At 37.7% G+C, this 23,056-nt stretch overlaps 1 protein-coding gene across 1 annotated transcript in view; it reads right to left on the bottom strand.

Annotated features, from left to right (window-relative positions):
• The window catches only part of LOC105920248 (voltage-dependent L-type calcium channel subunit beta-4), a 32,812-nt gene that overhangs the window by 1,487 nt on the left and 8,269 nt on the right, over positions 1–23,056 (bottom strand). Inside the window, 11 exon segments of the mRNA XM_036138374.1 lie at positions 1,117–1,290; positions 2,259–2,354; positions 2,480–2,631; positions 4,842–4,951; positions 5,057–5,115; positions 5,888–5,968; positions 6,789–6,814; positions 6,905–6,966; positions 8,081–8,220; positions 8,815–8,937; positions 11,023–11,088. Of these exon segments, the coding sequence (XP_035994267.1) occupies positions 1,117–1,290; positions 2,259–2,354; positions 2,480–2,631; positions 4,842–4,951; positions 5,057–5,115; positions 5,888–5,968; positions 6,789–6,814; positions 6,905–6,966; positions 8,081–8,220; positions 8,815–8,937; positions 11,023–11,088 (1,089 nt within the window).

The raw sequence follows: 23,056 nt of genomic DNA, 5'->3' as shown, positions 1-23,056 counted from the left end.
AAGTACAGAGTTGTTTGGAGACACCCATCCGTTCACATCAGAGTAACAATAGTTGTTATAAACACATTTTCTTGTCTAACAAGCAGTCATTCTACACTTTGGTACAAGTACAGGCTCGCCACAGCAAGTTTAAGTACCTAAATTGGGTGCCAGTTTTTAAGGTCTCCAAGGCACTGCTCTCAGACAATATTTTACCTAATTTTCCTTATCCTTAATTTGACAAGCATGTTCCTCATGATTTCACATTTAAGCTAAAGACTCTGCTATTACTGGTATTTGCCTTGGAGGTCAGCGGTGTTACACACTGATAACTGAGTTTGATGATCTAAATCAGAGGGTCCCAAACTTTTCACCTCAGGTGCAGAAACTGTCAAGATGAAAGTAGTTGTGGGCCACAAAATTGGCATTCTATTCCCATTTATTGAAAATGCTAAACAAATTAATTTTTGGCAAATAGTTTGTCCTGTCTATTTTAGATTGATTTTAATTTGTCTGCATTCATTTGTGAAGGGCATGGCCTCAATAAGGATTTTATCCCAGTATTGTTTATTGTTGTATCTGCAGCACCAAATGTGTGCCAGTATTGACTTATAGTCCACACAAAATCATTTAGACGGCTGCAAATGGCTCCCGGGCCGCATTTTGGACACCTCTGGTCTAAATGTAAGGTCAGAACTATTTTGGAATCTTCTGAAGTGCTGCCTTGTGATTGATTTCTACATTTCACACTTTTTAAAAATGTTTTGTTAACTTCAGATATCAAATTTATTAACTACCATAGGCTACCATTTACCATAACTAAAAAGACAGAGCTATAGTAGCGTTTAAACAACTCTCACTCACCAGTTGGTGGCCTATTTCATTTCTTCTTAGACTTAGCATGATAGTAGGATGAAAAGACATGACATTAAAATGTTAGGTGCATTGGCCGGAACAAATATTGATGAAGCAAAAAAAAAAGCAAAAAGATAACATAAAATCTAAAGTTTTTCTAGATTTAATTGAATATCTGTACACACCACATGAATGACATGAAATGAGGTGAAATGGAGATTTTAAATAGCATTTTATATATTTCAGTCTGTTTCCACGCTATAACTCATGTGTTTTATGCACCGGTACTGCTGTCGGAGTGGCGGGCAGTGTGTTCTCAGCCAGCTGTGCTACAAGTGCATTTGCAGGCTCCATCTCTGGTGGATGCGTTGCTCTCCAGTAGGATTCAAGGTAATCAGCAATGTGCTCACAGGCATCAGTCAGCTGGTTCTCATCTAAGATGACGTCAAACATTTCCTACAGATATTACAAAATCAAGAGAAAAATTTATCAAAAATATTGACACCGGGATGCTTTGGAGAGCATGGTGAATGTGTGTTATGCTCTGAAGATGTTTAATGCAACTTCTTTCACCACAAAACAACTTAATTAGGATTTAAAGTGCTTTTTTACTTAATAACATAAATCATATATTCTAAAAATAACAATAATATGATGATAAAAAAAAACAGAGGTAGCCTTGAGAAACACATCTTCTCACTGAATCATACAAAAGGAAAAAAAGAGCATCTCAATCAAGCTAAATGTATAGCTTGATTGAGACCAAGTTGTTATTGTACTGCCTGCAGTTATTTCAGCCGACTCCCCAGAGACACATAGACACAATTGGTGCAGCCAACTTTCAATGGTCACAGCCAATTTCTGCAGGCACAGCTTGAAAAACTGTATTAAAGGGCATCTATGCTATTGCATTGCGCTAACAAACCTAAGATGTTCCTATCAATTTGATTTGCACTCTTAATAATAAGTAGTAATTCACTTCCTGACAGTGTCATGTGAGCTGTTCTGTTCCCAGACGTCACATTCCTTAAAATTCAAAAGCAAAAGGCCAAGTTAGTGAAGGACCACAGATTTTCTGTAACGTTTGTCTACACAGAATTAATTGTAACCCCACTAATATATATGTTACCAGTCAAATTACCAATAAACTGTAGAAAAAGTGAGAGAAAGTGTTAAGATTTAACAAAGCGCTCAGCAGAACGCCATCGTTTGCATGAGCAAGTTTATTGAACACTGTAGCTGAACTGTCTGCTGACACAGCGATCGGTCTCTGCCTAATTCTTTATGGCTCACATAAACAAAGACACAAAATAAAATAGAAAAATTTAACTTGACCACAACATAACATTACTAGATTTGCATTTCTCCGTTGAACAAAGCAAAGCAGTTGCAGTTACTTCCAGTGTCCAGCTGGTGGCACTCACCGGCGGACACTGGGCCAGCTTGTCCGCTGCCACAAGTTGAACATTAAGATGTTTGGTTTGAGACTTCCCTCTTGTCTTGATGAGTCTCGTCAGCACCTGCAAAACACACATAAGAAGAATGTAGGTAAATGTAGTTTTCCTTTAAATAAATGCAGTACAAAATAGAACACAGATTAACATAAATCTTATCAGGTAGTGTACAGGTGGCTGGTAAAACCTACTTTTGGTGAAGAGATCTTGACATAAACGAGGATCGGAGCCAGGGAGGTCTTGGACACCTGTATCGGGTGATTAATTGTGTCTGCATCCAGAATCACGAGCTGCATGCTCCGGGCCAGCTCAAAGATACGCTCCACCTCGCCTTGGATCTGGGCTATAAAATTAATGTAAATGTAAGGTACAAAACATTTACAATATGCAGCCAAAGAACTCTGGAAACTTGAAAATACGGCAACACAAATATTGAGACCATCGATAGCGAGAAACTACAGGATTTTATATTTTATCTCATCATTTTTGAAAATAATAATAGTTTTTAGATTTGTATTTTGAAAAAAAAGTGTTACAGTATAAATAGATGACACAAAACAATAACAAAATTTATTACAACTCAATTCAACACATGTCTTAGCTTTACTTATATATGGGCTCAAAAATGCTTTGCAAGCTGTGCTTATAAGTAATTCATACATTATATTAAATTCTGATTCACTTGAAATTGTAAACAGCTAATAAACAAACCAAATGACAGTTGACAAATTGGCACATTAAAAAAAAAACATATAAAAATGTGTGTTTGACTTTCTGTGTTTTAGAAAGTCAAACACAAGCTCTACACATTAAACACAATGAGAATAAGACCGATAGGCAGCACTCACCAAAAGCATTGCAATAAAATCATGACACTTTTAATTATGTTATTGTTATTGAGATGAAAACATCTTTTTTCCCCGCAACAAAATTAGATGAGTCAATATTTCCTTAACATACGGCAGGAGTAATAATAAAACTTGACCACTAGAAGGAGAGCAGGAAAGAGCTTCGACTTTCAGTCCTACCTGACAACGTACAGTATCCACAACCCACTTACACAAAAGCACTTTAATACACTTTAGTTACACATTTCAAACCTCTACGGGATGAAATTCAGCTTCTGTGTATATGTACTATAAACAAAGCAGACGGGTGTGAAAGGGTAGCTGCAGTTACAAACACAAGGTGAATGAGAGGATGAACAGGAAGGGGTTGGCGCTGTCAGATATACAAGGAGAACCAGTGCTTTCAGTCGTACATACCGGCAGCATCTGGGATGAGACAGCAATGAGAGAGACAAGAGAAAACCAAGTAAATCTTATCCCTGCCCTCGTTAAAACCTTTTTGCCTCCTTCTCTATTGAAATGGGTAGAAAGGATCAGAGGGTAGGAAGGGGAATGGTTGTGACTATCCTAACAGAAGACCCGTCACTTATACAGACATTTATTCGGTTTCAACAACATGAAACTTCCTTCCTGGTCCAATCGTGACAGATAAACTGCAGTAGCTCAAATTCCTGAGTAAGGTAACATTGGTTCTGATAGAAATATGTCAGAGTACAGAATACTGATGTTAGGCCTGATCGGTGTAGATCATCCTTTTCGTCTGTCCGCTATATATTTTAGGCCATGGTGACTCTGCCAAAAACTGTTGTTTCTTAAAGTATTTCTTGAATCCAAATAGAAGCGAACAAGCCTTCTCTTTTTGGTTGTCATTAGCTTCTCTAAGGCAAGCCAAAAGCTACTAAACAGGAAAAAGCATCAGAGGCCCCAAAGCTCTGAGGATCACAGTCAGATTAAGAACCCACTCAATCCACTCAAACTGAAGTAAGCCTGATCTAGGGAGTCTCCAGGCTAGTTATCCGCTATAGGGAATTAGTTGGAAAGCAGCTTTCATGAAACATTCTGTAAAAGCAAAATCACATAAGAGAATCTACACAACATATTGCTGGGGGAAATTAGGGCTCACGTGAACTCTCTGGTTTACCTGACTGACATATGACTTTGTTAGATGATCTATCACAATAATTTCTTAAGGTTTTCTGAAACAGCTCGACGTTAAAAAAAAAAAGAAAATTTCAACCAGGGATTTCTAAAATTGTTCTCCAAAACATCTTACACATTAAGAAACGCCAGACAATTGGCTACAAATGTACTCAGCAGCATAGATCATCACACACCGAGGTCTTGGATTCAGAACCTGTTTGATTTCCCTTTGTGGCTAATCAGTATATTGAAGGTGAATTTTGTGGTATAACAGCAATGAAACAGAAAATACACATTAACTTCGACTGAATTCAGACAGTATAAGTTAAACAAACAAAACAACAACAAAAAGGAATTAGGACTTTAATTGTGGTCTGGGGGGTTGCCACAAGGGAAGGCAGATGTTCAAGAATGCAATTATATGAACTTATTTTGGAACTGATTCAGTTGTCTTTTCCATGAGTGATGCTGCTGGAGATGAGCCTGTATCCATGCATTTCAATTAAAAAGAGACAATTCCCCAAGATAATTAGTCTGCTGCACTGCTGGATGATAAACTACGTACCTAAATTAGAGCGCGTGTTGGACCGGTCCATTAAGGCCTTCTTGCCAGGGTTGTTAAGGATAGAACGCTTAGCCAAAGAGATGTCAGCCGTGACCCTCGTGATAGTGATTCTGTAAATTATACAAAATAACAAGCATTATTTCATAGTTGGTTTTTTTTTTTAAGTCAACTTTACCGAGTATAAAAAAAAAGGAGAGGATTGAAGGAGAACTTACCTCCCTTCAAATCTGTGTTTTAGAAAGTCAAACAGTGCTTTTTGCATCATATCAGTGACCTGAAATTTTTACAAAAATGGATAAATTAGCTTGATAGCTTGTTATTGTAAGTGCTACACTGCACCACTCACTTGGCTGTTTCCTCCTACACTTCCTTTATCAATTATTCAACATTAGCATTAAGTTTGCTCCCTATATCTTTTTTTTTCCCTTATATTGAAATATGCTTGACCTGATGCTCTGAAGGAGTTACTGATGGGACTTTTCCTGCTTTTATCTTAATTTTACTTTCCCAGAGATCTGACCTGTGCTTTTGTGTTTAGCTGTATCTCTTTTCTGGATGGTTGCCATCGACAAAGCCACTGCTTACATGAACTCCTTTTTGTGTTTTATTTTCTCCAAAAAAGTTCTATGTTTGTGTTTTTTTCTGTTTACTTCCCTTCCTCTTAGGCCCCAGCCAGTCACAAAAGATTGGGGCTCATGCTTAGCTCATTTATTCCTGTTCAACAGGAGATGTTCCTCTCCAATGTCGCCACATGCTTTCACAGATTGAAGGATGACTGCAAAGTAAATGAATCAAGGCACCTGGTTGGGCTTTCTTAGACAGATAACCTTTTTACTAACTGGAATTACAAGAAAAAAAAGTATTATTTCGAATTCCTTTTATATTTTTATATATTATGATCTAAATCTGACTATATGATAAAATGTTTTTGGAATAAATTGGATTTATTTTACCCTGTGATCTGATATGAAATTAATCTGTTTGTCTTTCTTAAGCTAAAAAAACAAAAACTAATTTAATTATATCAAAGATTAAAGAAAACTCACCTCTAAGCCCTTTAGTGATGGTCCCATTAGAACCACAGGTCGCATAGTAGGCACTACATCATACATGGCCACCTGTTCTCCCTGTAGACACAAAGGAATTGTATAGGGGGAAGAAACACCTATTTAGTCTTCTTATTCCCAAAGGGCATTTTTTGCACGCTCTATTAATTAAACTCATCAGATTGATTTTAGTTTTTTAATTTTTGCTTGTTTTTTGACAAAGGCTGTAAAAACAAGAACTCCAATATTGTTTCCACATTCATTGTTTGCTTTATCCGATAGTTATATTTTCTATAAAGAAAAACAGGAACCACCCAGTCTAATAAAAATTCTTTATTTGGGCTTTGGGTTTGCTGCATGATGAGGAGCAAATATGTTTGCATATTTAATATTGGCTATTCTTGTTGTTCAGTCAACACCAATGTAATGAGTGTAAACCCTGAACCGAGCTGTTTGAAAAGCATACTAGCTGGTGATAAAGATTGATTTCTTGTTGTTGTTGAATCAATGTATATTTTGCAAACTGACCATAAGCAAAAGTAAAAACAGCAAAATTTCTACATGGATTGAGACATTTATAGAAAGGGATATGTGTTTAAAAGGAACCTTTTAGAAAGGTCAAATACAATTATTATGTGGACTGTGCCTAAAACCCTGAAACCTGACGTGTGCCTAACTATCAATGTAATGTCATTTACGTGTGTCAACAAAATTTGTGGTGCTGGTCCAGAGGCCCCAATCCTCCTTAATCCAACCCTGAGAGTACTGCATCCTCAGTCTTAAGTGAAGAAATGCTTTCTAGCATGCCAAAGTGTTAAGTGCTAGCAAATCATGTGCACATTTTGTAAAAAGTAAACATAATATATACACATCAAAGACACAGTTTGGCTTTGCCACTTACCGGTTTCTTTTTCACCTGCTGATTGGCTGCTCACACATGAAAAAGAACCACAACATAATTGTCATTGGATAGATCATACCTGTGTGCTTTTGATCCTATTCAATATACAAACTGACCTTGTGAAGGAGGAGTGTATTTCTTTGAGTTCATATCTTGAGTTGCTTGGGATGCCGCTTTGCTGAAACAAGAAAGAAGTTCTAAATCAACACACAAAGGTTTGATCTAATTTCACGCATAAATCATGATCAGGCGGCGTTTGTGCTGTAAAAGATTGGTTCTTTGTGACTTTTTAAGTATTCACACATGATGCCAGTACAGTGATCTCAATCCCTTTGTAGACCAATCTTAGACTGTTTTAATCTGAAATATTAACTGTTGATTTATTTACATGTACAGTTGTATCTAAGATACACACCTGCACTCATGCAAATACAGTTATACACCCCCAAAGTCATTTAACGTACTAGAATTTTCTATATTGCTATTTAAGCCATGAACAACAAAAAGGGGATCTGGTGCCTAACTCCAGCGGTCATTGGCCGAGAGGCGGGGTACACCTTGGACAGGTTGCCAGTCAATCGCAGGGCAACTTAGAGACACACAGGACAAGGAAACATGGACACACACACACACTCTAAGGGAAATTTAGAGAGAGTAATTAAGCTAAAAATCAAAGTCTACAGAGAGTGTAAAATAAAAATATATAAAATTACAATGACAGGAGTTTCCTTTTATTTATCAATGTTAGAAATACATTGCCCTGTTTTAAATGTTACAAACTGAGTTAGATTCAGTTTGTTAAAAGGGTGCTAGAAATATAAACATTGCATTTTAATGGGTTAAGCATCTTTTAAGCTGCAGATTCCTCAGAAGAAGCACATGCCCACCTTAAATGAATTATTCCAGGATGAGTTTAATAATTTCATCCCTGACAACTCTTCCTGGTGGATCCTGATTGTGAATTCAAAAAGGCTGAGAAACTAGCATCAGTTGTAAAGTTGGTCTGACTTACTGGGCTTAGGATACTGTCTGACTCAACAAAAATGTTATTATGGTAACATAATAACAATAAAGATTCTTGATTCTCGAGGTGCTGTCGATTCTCAAATACATTAGTAAACTCTGAAGTTTTTTTTTTTTTTTCTGACACTTGCTTAGGTGTCAGAAAACTTGCTTGGCACTAGTATTGATTTAGTTTTTTGTTTAGTATATCTGAAGATCTAATCTGTTAACTGTTGGGTTCATCACATATAAAATGGAAGCTGTTTAATCAAGCAGCATTGTGTACATACCTGGCCAAGGCCTTGGCAGCTTTCCGGGCTTGGACTTCTCTTCTGATAAGAATGGTTTCCAGGTTGACCGGACTTGGCACGAAGCCCACCACGCCATCCTCCTTCACCGGCCGTCCAATCCACCACTCATTGTTAAATTTCTGCCAATTACAAAGGAAGTAAGAAATTTTCTCCATCTAAATATAACAAAACTTAGCAGGTTCAATTACTGCACAATATCGACAGTTTATTTTTTAAATTGTTATATCTTACACACACGTACATTATGGGATTTAGCTTTAGAGTTTAAGCCAAAGTCTTACTAAGAACAACAATAATATGCACCTGTGTCTTGATAACATTAAATGTCATTGAAAAGTTAGTTTCTTTCAGTAATTAATTTAAAAAAGTTAAAGCATATATTTTTACAGTCATTAAAAAAACTGATTGGTATGTTTCAAGTGTTTATTCCTGTAAAGGTTTTCAATAGTGGCCTATAGCTAATGGGAACCCAAATTTTGGTTCACTAGAAAGTTTGCGCATCAAAAAAAATAGTAAGAAAATAATTTTCAATACAGAAATGTTGCGCTACCGAGCTCCTTTAGCATGAAATTTAGCTATTTAGCTTAAAAAGGCAGATTTATGTTGTCATTTTTAGAGAGGCACCTGTTTATGAAGCGTTTTTTTTTTTATTAATAGCTAAAATAGGCAGATTTATATTCTAATTTTTACAGTCTTTTTTTATTAATACACACCTCTTTGACATGCAGGAAGTCTTTGGCCTCAAAGGTGACAGCTTGTCCTGGTACAGGGACGTTGTCGTCGTCAGCCGGCGTGTAAGAGAAGTTGCAACGTACGGCGAATGCCACAGGCTTGTACTGCGGACACAAAACAGGTGTCACAAATAAAACTCCTTTAAAATCAGCACAAGGAGACATTGTGGAGCCTTTGTTCAGAGAATTTCAAATGTGGAAGACATACAGTGCCTTGAGTGTCGGTTTGACAAAACAAATGAAGGCTAGATTTGATTTATCTACTTCATGCATTACTAAGACAGCAGAGCCCTGGCTGAGGTTGTTAGTATTATTTGTTATATGGTCCCACTGTGACAAATCAGAATGTCTTCTGTGAATAAAAGCGTTTTGTATCTTTGTCTTTGCTGCAGGGTAGCCAGTGTAGGCTCTTACATGACTGAAAGACCTGTTGCTGATGTAATCCTATAAGAGTCAAATGTCAGTGGCATAAGTATCAAGCTGCTAATTACTCCACTTTGGAAAGATGAGGCTTTAGGGCCAGCAGGGTTACAAGCCGAGGAAGTTTTCTATGTTAATTACGCAGCACCAGGGGGAGCACATTAAATCTGTAGGGGATGATCTATTTTAATATTCAACAGGACGAATCAGCAGGGGCTGCTTAACAGGCAAAGACAGGCCCACCTTAAAGTCAGCTGTGACATTTCTGTAACAGTCTAGCATGTTCAGTTTTTTACATAAGAATCTTCAGAGACTGTGATAATCAAGTTCCAATATTATAATAGTTTAATCAGATATATTGTCAGAGGATTATTTGAAAAGTTAGAACCCGGTGTCTATTCAATAAAATCATTTAATATGTTTCCAAGAAATTAATATCATACTTGATGTTGTGAAGATAATGGACAAATATGATCAGTCCTTTTCACCTGCTCCTTTATTGAGGGGTCGCCTACAAAGGTCACCACAAGGCTTTGCAGTTTATACCATGGATTCTCTTTCTGGCACAACTGGGATTCAAACACTGGTCCTCTGTATAAAAGAACTGGACACACAGGACTAATCTAGGAAGGGGCCAAATGGACTGATAGCTGATAATTCACAGATGATTACAATATGTAGAATCAGTGTTGATTAACTATTTAAAATAAGCAAAGTCTTGTTTTTTACTTTTTCCTCACAGTTAGAAATTGATTCTTACTCATCTTTATTATTGGGGACAAACCTTATATTTATATCATAACATCCCTAACTTTCTAATAGAAAAAGCGGAACAGCACTTTTCTCAATCCGTGTATTGTTTTCATTTAAACTTAAACAACACTTCTGGTGTTGGCCCCTCTTGGGCACCTTTACTTTGGGGATTCCTTTGGGCATCTGGGGTTTTGGGTCTCCTGGCGCCTGCCTCAGTGCTCTGGGGGGGGGGGGGGGGGGGGTTGGCTCTTCACAACCACTATTTAGCATTTAACCCATGGATGAACCTTACACACACACAAGCATTCTCACAAACACCCACAGGTGCTTGGATCCGGTTACTTACATACTCAACAATTCTTATCTACAGCTACCACCTTATACATTTCATATTGATTAATACTGTATATACTTCAATGATGGTATTAAGGTGTTGCTGTATTGTATCTGTAGTTCTATATCAGTTGGTTGTGCTGTCATTTTTTACATATTTCCTTGCAGGTGATGAAACAGACTGATGAAGTTTTGTCAATCTCTCTCTTCTGTCTCCTCTTTCTTTCACCTCTTCTCCTTTTTTTCTCCTCTCATTTTCTCTCCTCTTCTACTTTTTCAATGTAGTGTCCACATAACATGAATTATTCCCTACATAATTCATAATAAAACTATTTACATATATAAATCAAGCAGAGTACTATGGCGAAAGCGATAATGCTCCACTTGTGAAAGTAAAATCTGTTGGGCTCTTTCTGGCATTAAGACAACAATTCTTATTGCCACATTGCCAGACAGGACACTATTAAAAAATAAGTAAAATGTATTCCATGTCAGTAAGTATAGAGGGCACTACATGGCACAATTGTTCAAAATCCCTCAGTTGAAGGTGTATTGAACTCTATCAGGACTTATTAGCATTCAATATACATTTCTGCGCTGTAATTATCTCTTCGGGGAACCGTTTTTCTGCAAATGAGTCTGCAAGGCAGGATCAAAAATAATGATGCAACAGCATGACTATACCTTGGCCTTTTCCAGCTGCACCTGGGCGTTTCTTTCCTCAACGATATCCGAGTCGTGACGCTCTCCCTACACAAAAAGGGAACATTATGACAACGTTAAGTGGAACATATTGGGTTAAATGAAAGGCTTTGAAGAAATGAAATGCACTGTCACTAAAACACATTAGACTGTTACAAACGTATCTCTGCATTACACTAAAATGTCACTATTAAGTCAATTTACTTTGTGTCAAAGCAATGACTGAGTCAATACTGCTTTGTAAGCTGCATCAAAGTGAATTGAAGTTTTGATCTATCGCCAACCCAACTCCTCATGTGTAATTTATTTAAGACAATTACGCTGAATGCACCTGTTTATACAAGCAAGGCAGCACACAAGTAAACTATAAAGTATCGGTTCACAATGATAAGGGAAGAAGTGCAGGTGTGCCAGAAATGAATCTGGGATGTTAAAAATAAAATTAAAAACAAAGAAAACCAAATTCAACAGAACACAAATGAGATGAAAACAAAAAAAAAAAAACAAAAAAAAAAAAACAGAAATTCCAAACTTTTTGAAGAAGAAAAAAATCTGTCAGCACCAAACTAAAAAATCTTCAGGATAACTCCAGAAGACACTGATGTCACAGATCCATGTGCTCAAGGCAAGTTTCAGGTCAAAATCATTTTTTAACTCAAATTCAACAAAAATGTGTGACAAGTAATGTTAGCATGTGGGAGTTCAGACATGTAATACTGTACTCTGTTCCAGTTTGGAGTTTGGTGAGTGCACAGCTACTTGGGACTGGTTCCTATAGTCAGTGGTAAACCAGAACAAGGGCTGCAGTTTGTCCACCCTGGACAGGTTACCTGAATATTGCAAGACAGGTAAATTTTTCTGGGACTTTAGGAAGGCTCCAGAAAACAAACAGGCATTATGAGAACGTGCTGAGATTTCAACCTTAATAGGCCCTTCTTGCTGTGAGGTAAAAGCAGCAACCATTGTACATTTGTGTCTGTAAACATGCAGTGAGTGTCAAAAAGTTGGCATTTATAATGATCTGTATTTGTTTTGAAAAAAAGAGTGAAAAATCAACCCCTGTGGCGTTTAAACTCAATTAATCTTTACAAAATGTTTTAGACTGATTGAATGCTTCTCTGATAGGCTTCTGACTTAAAGTGTCCTTGAATCACTTTAACATACTCAGCTCAATTTATCCTGAAACTGCTTGCCTTTAATTTCCAGCAAGTGTTGCCACAGATTCCCTGCCGGGATGCTCGAGTTGATGTGCCATGTGTCCCAGAGATTAGATTGTCCCCTCAAAGACATGGTAATTAATGCCCTCTCTGTCATAGCCTGGGGGAATGGCACCGCCGCCAGTGTGCACTCAAGATATTCACTCGTATCCCATAGCCCCAAATCACCTCTTGAGTTGCAGACAGAAAACTCACTATGGTGCATTTTAACACAGCGGTGTGTTCTTTCATGTTGGCATACTTTTGTTTATTAACAGATTAAAGCTGTTGCCCTTTCAATAAATTAACTGTGTCAACTACGAAGTGTACAAAGCAAAAATAAGTCTTCTCTATATATTAATTAGGCCTTTTGTTCTGATAATCTTTATTTAAAAGAGCTAAAAAAAACCTGACAGGTTTTGATGTGGCAAAATTGTACCCTTGGTCATTCAAATTTTCTGATAACCAAGCCCGCCAACACATCATGCACCACTTAGCTACCACTGCCGCTACTACACTATAGACTATTGCATACAATATGCAACCATCATATTAATAATCCACGATGATCCAACCATCGCTTGGTGCATGCCATCAGGGAGCTTTCTTGGGGCTTCCATAAGGCTGCTCTAAGACCCTGCAGAAACATCCTTTTTCTGGATGGTTTCTTATTTTGTGGTGCAGTCTTACTCTGATGTAAAGCAGAAATTAGATGTAAATAGAAATAAAAAGGAAAACATTACAATAAAACCAGAGATTTTGAAGTAGTCAGGGGCTCAGTTCAAAGCTGTTATTGATAAAATGGTGACACACCTGTAATACTGTGAAGGGATCAGCTGTCACAGACGTAACAAGCACAAAAAAAGTAATATATAAATATAATATATAGTCCAACATAATGTATAACTTAAATGTACAGTGTCTGGTATTTTAATTTTATGGAGTTTAAAAGCTTTTTTCTATTCATTAGTACACAGCCTTAAACATTATTTTCTTTCAACAAATATTTAAGTATTTTATCCAAATAGTGTATATCAATGAAACAATTATAAACTTGCACAGATTATGATACGCTGTCAGATTTTCACAGATTGGTAAAGCAGTTCTAATTGAAGAAAAAGCTACTTTTTTAAAATCTGAATCTGGAAAAAACAGAATCCCATTCGCAAAATGACCCAGACTGATTTAGAAACCACTCATAAGAAAAAATATTTTTTAGACATAAGTAAAAGTTTATTTTTAAATAACTAATTATATATTTAATATGACTTGTACCTGAAAGCACATTATCGAGTGTTGTGTCATCAATAAGTAAATACATAAATAATAGACAAAAAAGAAAAGTCAGTTGTACTAGGTTACATAAATAACATTTTTGTATCTGTAATAATTAACATGACACAAAATTAGATGCACAAAAGTTAAAAAGGTTAAAAAGAAAAAAACCTTTGTTAAAGATTTCTATTCTTAATTAAGGAAAAGCTGCATAACCTCTTTGATTTGATCTACATAAAATCCCAACTACATATATCTTAAAAACCTGTTATAGAGCTGGTAAATAGAAAACAAATTAACAAGGGGAAAAATGAAAGCTACAATATAAAATTATATCAAAAAAGATGATTTAATATAATCAGAACGGATGCAGAGGGAAACAGTGAGAAAAATCCCCCGCAACAAAATATGCTCATTCATGGATTTGTGTTTATCCATGCCTGGTGTGGACATCTGTTCGCACAGCACTCGGCTCTCCTGCAGGCCAATGTCACCCAGCCAACAGTACAAAACAGCCCCTCTGAATTAAACACGTCTTACTTTGGTTTATAGTGTTGAAATCCCATCATTTCTATGTGGTCATAATAAATAGTTATTAGTTCCTATTTTATTTCTAGGATTTTAAATGAGGCAAAACAAGTTTATTTGTATATCCCATTTCAGTAACAAGACAATTCAAAGTGCTAGACATGAACAGAACATATTAAAAGAAAACACACACAGCCAAGTATATTACGGTGGAATAATAGCAGCAAGTCAAGATAATTTGGACTACAAACTTGATCTAATGAAGTTAAAATAGAACATTAACATTCAAAGGCAACTATAAACAAATAAAGTTTTTAACCTTGAACTCAGGGTTTCAGCACTTTAACACTCTTCTGGGAGTTTGTTCCAGATCAATGGAGCATAAGAACTAAATGCTACGTCTCCATGTTTGGTTCTGGGTATGCAGAGTAGACTTGAGCCAGAAGACCTGAGTGGTCTGGAGGATTGATACACTGATAACAAGTCTGTGATGTATGTAGGTGCTAAGTCATTCAGTGATTTATTGACTAACAGGAGGATTTTAAAGTCTATTCTCTGAGATACAGGGAGCCAGTGTAAGGACTTTTGGGGTGATGTGCTCTACTTAGTCTTAGTGAGGATGCGGGCAGCAGCGTTCTGGATCAGCTGCAGCTTTCTGATCGATTTTTTAGGCAGACCTGTAAAAACACTGTTGCAGTAATCAATTCTACTAAAGATAAACACATGGGTTAGTTTTTCCAGATCCTGTTGAGACATTAGTCCTTTCATTTTGGAAATGTTCCTCAGGTGATAGAAGGCCATCTTTTTAATTGTCTTTAGATGTCTTTGGTTCAGGTCTGAGTCCATCACTACATGCACATTTCAGACCTGGGGTCCGTTCTTCGTACGTCGCTAACTCAGTTAGCAGGATTTCATTGTTGACGATTTGGCATGATCTTGGATCGTTTGGTTCTTCGAAAGACTTCCTGCACTTGTTGTCATAGCAACATGTGCGCCAGCTTAAACCTGCTCCAGAGCAGGCTTATTTCATGTAAACAAGATTAGATCACGGCTGTATAAGCGGAGGAGATAGGGAAGTCTGCCGTAGCCATGTCCATTTTTACGACTGCAACCTGTTGCGGAAGGTGCAAGAATAATTTGCAGGTTTTTTTCTCGAATTAATCGCGTATTGCGCAATAGACAGGATCCTTTAGAGCAGCGCGACAGTGTAGAGATTTTTCTTGGTGGCTGTTATAAACAGACAAACACATCATTTAACAGTGGCTTTTAAAGAGGAAAAAGTGGTATTGGAGCCATAAATCTAAAATTTTAAGTTATTTGTATGGTGGTTTGCTTTTTATTTTTATCCTCATCAGTAAGAAGATTTGTTCGGGCCATTTTATTGTGAAGTTTAGTTTACTTTGAAAGGCTTGCTTCCTGTCGAGCCGTATATTGTATTAAAAAAACTATGAATGGATTATCTAGACACGGAGCAATACAGTTTTACCGTGTAAACTGTGGATGACTTGGAAAAGGAAGATTTTAATTTTTTATGGATAAAGATTGTTTTTTTTTTGTTAAAATTCCCAGTTTGCACGTGTCCTTTACTTCCCGTATCTAAGGAATGACACTGAAATTTGGATCTCTTGACATAACAAGTGCCTTTTTGAAATACAGTATAATAATTAAAGGCTACCATTTTGTAGAATATTCTTGTATTTCACTTTTACTTGTCCCCAATGTACTAGTGGGTCCCGTGGAGGCTCTGACATAAAAGAACAAAGTTAATATCAAATTATTAAAATGCAAAAATTAATACTGTAGAAAGTGATATAAACATCTACCATGGACAGTATTTACACATTAATTTGTCTGCTGCTTTTTGCCAGCCCTCTCTCCTGGCTTTAACAGATTTTTAGGTGTTTTAATTAATGACTCAAATTCGGCATAACCTTCCATTAAAAGCTTTTGTTCTGCTGGGAAAAAACTGTGGGCGTTCTTTGGCCATGCTGAACAGCCAATAGCAGCGTTGCTGATCAATCTTTCTACTATCGATACATTTCCCCTTTTAAACAAACGCATGAACGCGCAGTTGTCTCAGATAACTCAATCCAGCCATACTAATCGTAAACAACAGGTGTGTTCGAAGAACCCAATTAGCCGGATCAGAATTAGCCGGATGAAATCATCTTGGATGTCTCATTTGATCTTGGATGTTTTAAGCAACGTACGAAGAACGGACCCCTGATCAAGCCGGCCCGGCTTTGTAAACAAGATACTGGAGAACAACAGAGAGGGATGATGTGTGACGTCATCCCATATTCCATCTAAAAAGAGACTTTAGTTCTTCACATCATTATTTTTTGTTATAAAATATTAACTTTAACTTATTGCTTGTTAAACATGACGGCAATGGGAAAATAATTTTGATTATTATTTTTAAATACAATTCCTTTGACAAAAAGTAAGAACAGCTACCAAAAATATAAGTAGGAACATATAGTTATATTCAGTAAGTTCATAAAAGTTCATGTATTTCAGTAACTCCATTCACAAGCTGAAACACATTATTATATACATTTTCACACAAACTGACGTTTTAAAACTTTCATCGCTGTTAATTTTGATATTTTTATGCATGCCACTAGTAAAAATGGCCATTGCCTACACCACTGAAACTCGACCAAACTGCAGACAAGAACTCATGAGCTGCATGGTGAGTAGAAGATAAAATAATGCAAATCAAAGAACCTTGGAACACTTGTAGTAACCAAACATGGAACAGACTGACAGACAGGAACATGAGGCAGATGGCAAAGGAGCAGGATAATGAACTGAAGGCAGCACAACAGGAGAAACCAACAAATGAGAGGGAAAAACAGAAGCTATATATACAGGGAAGAAGGAAGAGACAAAGCATGGGGAGCAGGTGTGAGCAATCACACGAGCGTGAGCAGAAGCTGAGACAAATAAAAGGCTGAGGGAACTGAAGGAGAGAAGAATTATTAGCAGGGGCGGAGAGCAGGGTACACAGGAGAGAAATCTAACAGAATATAATACCAAAAGAACAACAAAGAATCAACAATGTAATCAGCAATGAATTAACTAAGAACAAAATCCACTATCCATACCACAAGAAAGCACAATCAGGGGAACTTAAATAATCAGTCAAAATACATAAAGAAAAAAATCAAAACACACACACACCTGAAGATCACAACAAAAACATGATATATCATGTACTTTAATCTGACAAATGATCCTTATTGGAACACATTTTCTAATTTATTGAATTTTACTGTATAAATTCATTACTGTCACGATCGCCATGTGCTTTGATTGTTTTTTTCCAATATGTATTTTGACTGGTTCTTCACGTTTCCCAGATTGTGCTTTCGTTTGTTAATATCCTTGGGTGTTTGTTTATATTGTTATTTTGTGGATTAATTAGTGGATTTTGTACTTCATTTTGTGTACATTTTATTTAACTCCTTGTTGGATAGATCCATGCATTCGTTTGTTGCACTCCTCTTCTCAGTTTATCTGTTTCATTAGATGCAGCTGTTTCTCATTCTACCTGATTTCTCTCCCTTCACTCGGCCACGGTTGTTTATCATTTCTCCTGATTAACTATTTTTGTTTGCCAAACATCTCTTCACCCTGCATCTGTATATATTATTCCTGGTTCTCTTTGCTCTCCAGCGGTTTCTCTGTTAAAGGTAGAGTAAGCCATTTTTCCGGAAATTTCCCAAGTCTCTTTTTGAACAGCTGCATATGAGCAAGACCGTATTACATTGGTAAAGATTCTCAGTCATCCAGGTCATGACCAATCCAAAAAAGGTTAAAAAAGAAGCAACTGGACTTCTATTCTGAATCAGAAGACGTTTCACTTCCCATTCAGGAATGCCCGGCCATCAGTCTATGACCTTAATCTTAAGCGCATTTGGATTAGGAATGTTGACCTGTAGCACAGCAGCAAGTCTACCTCTGAATGGCTCAGAAGAAAACAATTCAACACTGCCTGAGTAAATCTGTATAAGATGGACTGAATAATAAAAATTTTAGGGTAGGGGCGAATCTCGAGCGGTAATTGGGCGAGAGGCAGGTTACACCCTGTACAGGTTGCCAGTCCATCACAGAAGTGGAAAATCATTCCTATTATCTTTCAGTTACTGAACATCATGTGTTGTTCTTTATTTTTTTATGCACAGAAATGTATTTGGGCTCTTGTAAGTTTTTTTTTTTTGTACTGAACTCCAACCCTTCTGTATCTGTTCATGCTGAAAAGCCACACCTATTATCATGATTATGTGGCTCAAGGCATGGGCAAAGAAAGGCGGAAGACAAGGATGACGTGAGCAAGTAAAGCTGGTGTCCATCATTATCAATGTGAAGGTGACTCTTTTATTTCCAAAACTGTTTACACAGCTGTTTTGGCACGTCAGAGAAATGCATTAGGAAAGAAGCCTCTCACTTGAAAGATGAAAGCTGTCCCTAAATTGAAATAATCAGGGTATCAAGTGACCAAGAGCCAACTGGCTGACCTGTAGCACTGCGACTTCTTAAGAGGACAAACTAAAACATAGAATAGGTCTTTAAGAAATGCAAGCACAAGGGTTATTTCTACATTAGAGATAATAGAAGCGAGCATGTCTTTCCTGACCAAATTTCACAGTATTAAAAAAGACATACATTTAGAATGCGATGTCAGCACATTAAAAGAGTAGGAAACAATATATTGTGTTGTCATTTACTCTTTAGGTTAAATGACAATTTTAAATTTGCAGCTTTAGAAAGTGAACCTTGGTCCACTCTTACTGCATCTTAGATTATCAGATGATTAAATGCATTGTTGAGACACAGCCAAGCCTGTGCTGGAAAGAAAAATGCTTAAATAAATTCTTATTCCACACCTAATCTTAACATCCTGTCCTCTAGTTAATCTTCTGATTTTATATACTTCTTTATAATCATTTGCCTTCCTTATCAGTTTTGACTTGTTGTTCGCATTAAAGGTATATAGCCATGTTAGATGGCTATACCGAAAAGACCAAAATCCAGTTGGTTATGAAAAAATAAGGCTATACACTCCAAACACCTATCCAGATAATGATTTGATAGTCTTTTTTTGAGCCTACATAGAACGCCAGTAACGGGCGGGATGAGCTGTGATGTAGCGCGATCTACCCGCAGTACCGCAGATTACTGATTATTAGAAAGCCAGATGGTCTTCATTGACGCAGCTACTGAATAAGTCCCGACCAACTCGACCTACTCCTATTTGAAGTTCCAGTGAGTCCTCCCCTGAGCCTACTTCCACAAAATCAAAGAAAATTACAGCTCTTACCAAACGCAAACAAGGAAACAGCATCAAGCATGAACAGTGGCGTAACCCCGGTCCCATAATGTTGTAGTAGTAAATATGCACAGCAAAGGATATGTTTACAAACAAATTGAGCAAAAGCAAACCTTAAAAGACAAAAATAACAAATACTACGCCAGCAAGACATGATAATCTTTCTGAAAAATATTGTATGCAACCAGAGCGAGATACTGGCGTACACATTTAAAAAACGTCAAATAACATGAATATGTACCTTTTAGTTCTAAATTTGTTCACATTCCTATATAAACTGGTGATAACAATAGCAAAAGCTATACCTATTTAGCACTTTTGCTTAATTAAAGGATTGAATACATTAACAAATTACACCTTACAATGTGTGTATGTAGGACATAAGCGGCTGGATTTGCATCTCTACAGTTAGAAGTTAACACCTATCATTTGTTGTTTTCACTCATCTAGAATCTGTACATTTGGGTTATTGTTTGCAATTTTCAGCAATGCATGTCTTACAGGGCTGCTCTCTTCGTCTCATTTTGATTCATAGGAAGTAAAAAGTAACCTTGACTGCAAGCTGAATTGTCACAATATTTGTGTGTTCGCAAACACACGAGAATCCGTCTTATCCCACTCCTGCTTCAACAGGTTAAAAAGCGACCCAACACGAGTTGACCAATCACATTGCAGTACTATGGTTTAAAGAACATGCACCTGTAGCTTCTGCTATCACATCTGTTTTGTCTGAATCCATGATTTCATCTTTGAAAGAAGAACAGTAAGAAGCACTGTGTTCAGTTTTACTATCAGTGATACAGTGATCGGCTAAACCCAAACTTAGGTAGGCGGGCATTTGGTTTTGCTTCGCCCAATTAGCTTGGAAGGTTCTGCTGAATGTCCCTCTTTTTTTCCGAATGGATTCGATGCGAGCAGACCCAGCTTGATGATGTGAAGAACTAAACCGAGAGTACTACACATTATCAATCTGGCTTACCAGGTTAAGAAAAATGACAAGCTTTATTAAATAGTTTCACATCCCCAAAGCAGATATGTGGTTTTGTCTGGTCTCAGTCCAGTTTCTTTGTAGAAAGTTCACATTTGTAATGCGACTCATTTGAAAATGACTGCAGAACCATCCACTGTGCAACAGAAATCTGCTTGCCTTATATTGTAGGATGTGCAATCATAGACACATCTCCTAAATATTGCATGTAAGATAGAATGGTGGTTTGTTAAATGGTTTATGTCCATTCAAGCTTTCAAATCATGTCGTGTGACCCGCAAATGGCTATTGCTGCACAGCTTAATCAAATATTTTTCCATTTGAGACAGTCTAAACTTTAATGTAAACCAATTAAATGCTTAGGCAACCTTATATAGCATGGAATCTTTCCGTGCATCTTGCGGCTAATATAAAAGTCTCATCACATGACACCATCACACAAACATTCATTCAATGCTTGTATTGTATTAAATTTTTGGCACTGCCTATGCAAATTAAAATCGTCTTATTTTAGTATCTTACCTCAGCTAAAAGAAGTACAAATCATCTTCTCCATCATCAGCTATCCTTTTTCTAAGGGTGTAGAGAAAAAATTGAAAATCTAACAAAAATCACAAAGCATCAAGTACAGTGCCTTGCAAAAGTATTCACCCCCTTAGCTTTTTACCTACTTTGTTACATTCAAATCTGTAATTGAAATGTTTTTTCATCTTATTTTATTGATGGATCTGTACAAGACAGTCTAAATTGGTGAAGTCAAATTAGAAAAATATTCATAATAAAGAGCAAATTAACAGAAAACGATCATGTGTATTCACCATCTATGCTAAGAAGTCCATAAAAAGGTCTTGTGCAAGCAATAGGGTGTTTTCAGCTGACGTCACGCTCACGTGACTACTCAGCGCGTCCGCCATATTGGGTGGCAGTCGTTTCGCACCGTTGACCTGCATTGTATGACGCCTTAGGCAGTATTGGAAGTGAACAATGGGGAAAACGTGTTTAATGGTTGGTTGCACAGCCCGTGGAGGTGGAGATCAATGCTCTTTCTATCGCCTACCAGCCGTAATAGTGAATCAGTGTGAAAAAAAAAACAGCTGTCTGAACAACGCCGTCACCTATGGCTGACACGGATATCCAGGTCCGATTTGGACGGTGTTAAGCTGGAATACGCCAGAGTCTGCGGTGCTCACTTTGTCACAGGTAATTAACTGTTAAGTATTTAAAACATATAAGAAGAATATATTAATAATAGGGCTTGGGCGTTATGACTTATTACTTTCCGCGGCTGTCATGTTGACTGCCTCCGCCGCCTCTACTGCCTATTACTACCGCATACTGTACTCCCTCTCTCAGCCGTGTTTTAATTTGATTAATTTCACCTTAACTTGATTTCAACCATGGTAAACCGTTGCTGTATTGTGGGCTGTAACAGCGCAACACATGATCGCCATGGGAAAAACATAGAAACAGATTAATTTTCCACCGCTTTCCTGCCTGGAGGCGCAACCACGGAGAACAACTGTTAGTGATAACAAAGAGTCGTCGGCTCGCTTGGATCGCGGTTGTAAGTCGACCGAACATAACTTTTCACAGTATCCCGATGTCAATGAGAGTGTGTTCTAAACGTTTGAAACACATAGCAGCTAGTTAAAAGTACATTACATGCGCGAGTGGTTGTTAGCGCTAACGGTTAGCATGTGCTAACCCGTCTGCGCACAGCTTACCTTTGAACGAGTTACAGAGATAACAAAGAGATCGTCGGCTCGCTTGGATCGCGGCTGCAAGTCGACCGAACATAACTTTCCACAGTATCCCGATGTCAATGAGAGTGTGTTCTAAACGTTTGAAACACATAGCAGCTAGTTAAAAGTACATTACATGCGCGAGTGGTTGTTAGCGCTAACGGTTAGCATGCGCCAGAGCCCGTCTGAGCGCAGCTTACCTTTGAACGAGTTGCTGTGTTCCCACTGTTTGCTGGCTTTATGATCTGCAGCTACTACCAGCGCCAATACGGTAAATACAACTTAATTTTGCACTGGTCATTGTTCTGCTTAAATAATTAAAGCCGCGAGCGGCGTCGATCGGCCCAGAGCCCGTCCGCCCTGCGGCGGGCGGTGCGCGAAGGCGCACCGCCCGCCGCCGGCCGCCAGCCACCGCAGAAGCATGCGACACATTTGCGTCGGATTGTTTACATTTTTACCATCTTATTAAAACTCACCCGTCCACGTATGATGGCGATTTCCTTGATGTACATAACCAGATGTGAACTGGTTGTGAGCCTCTAGACCCTTGTAAGCTCTCATTTCCTCAAGAGTGTGCAGAGGGTTTTCACTGAACACCAGGTAATGCATCTGGATTACGGCTAAACAAGGCACCGTGGAGGGCATAGGGGTCCATATGGTCGATCACGGAACATTTCCTCAGATATACGTCCTTATCTGGTCGCTCTAGCGTGCTGGCGTACTTATCCATTCGCAATACGATAATACGTGTAAGACAACTAGAGATAAGGAAGTGTGCCACCCAATATGGCGGACCGGAAGTTGGCCAGTGACGTCAGTGAAAACACCCTATTACCTTCAAACGTCACATAATAAGTGAAACACCTCATCCTCCTGTGAGCAATCAAAGTGTCACATGATCTGTCAGTATCAACACAACTCTTCTAAAAGGCACCAGAGGTTGCAACACCAC

Source organism: Fundulus heteroclitus, chromosome 6 (genome assembly GCF_011125445.2).
Source record: "Fundulus heteroclitus isolate FHET01 chromosome 6, MU-UCD_Fhet_4.1, whole genome shotgun sequence".
NCBI lineage: Eukaryota > Metazoa > Chordata > Actinopteri > Cyprinodontiformes > Fundulidae > Fundulus > Fundulus heteroclitus.
This window is presented reverse-complemented; position numbering and strand designations above follow the sequence as displayed.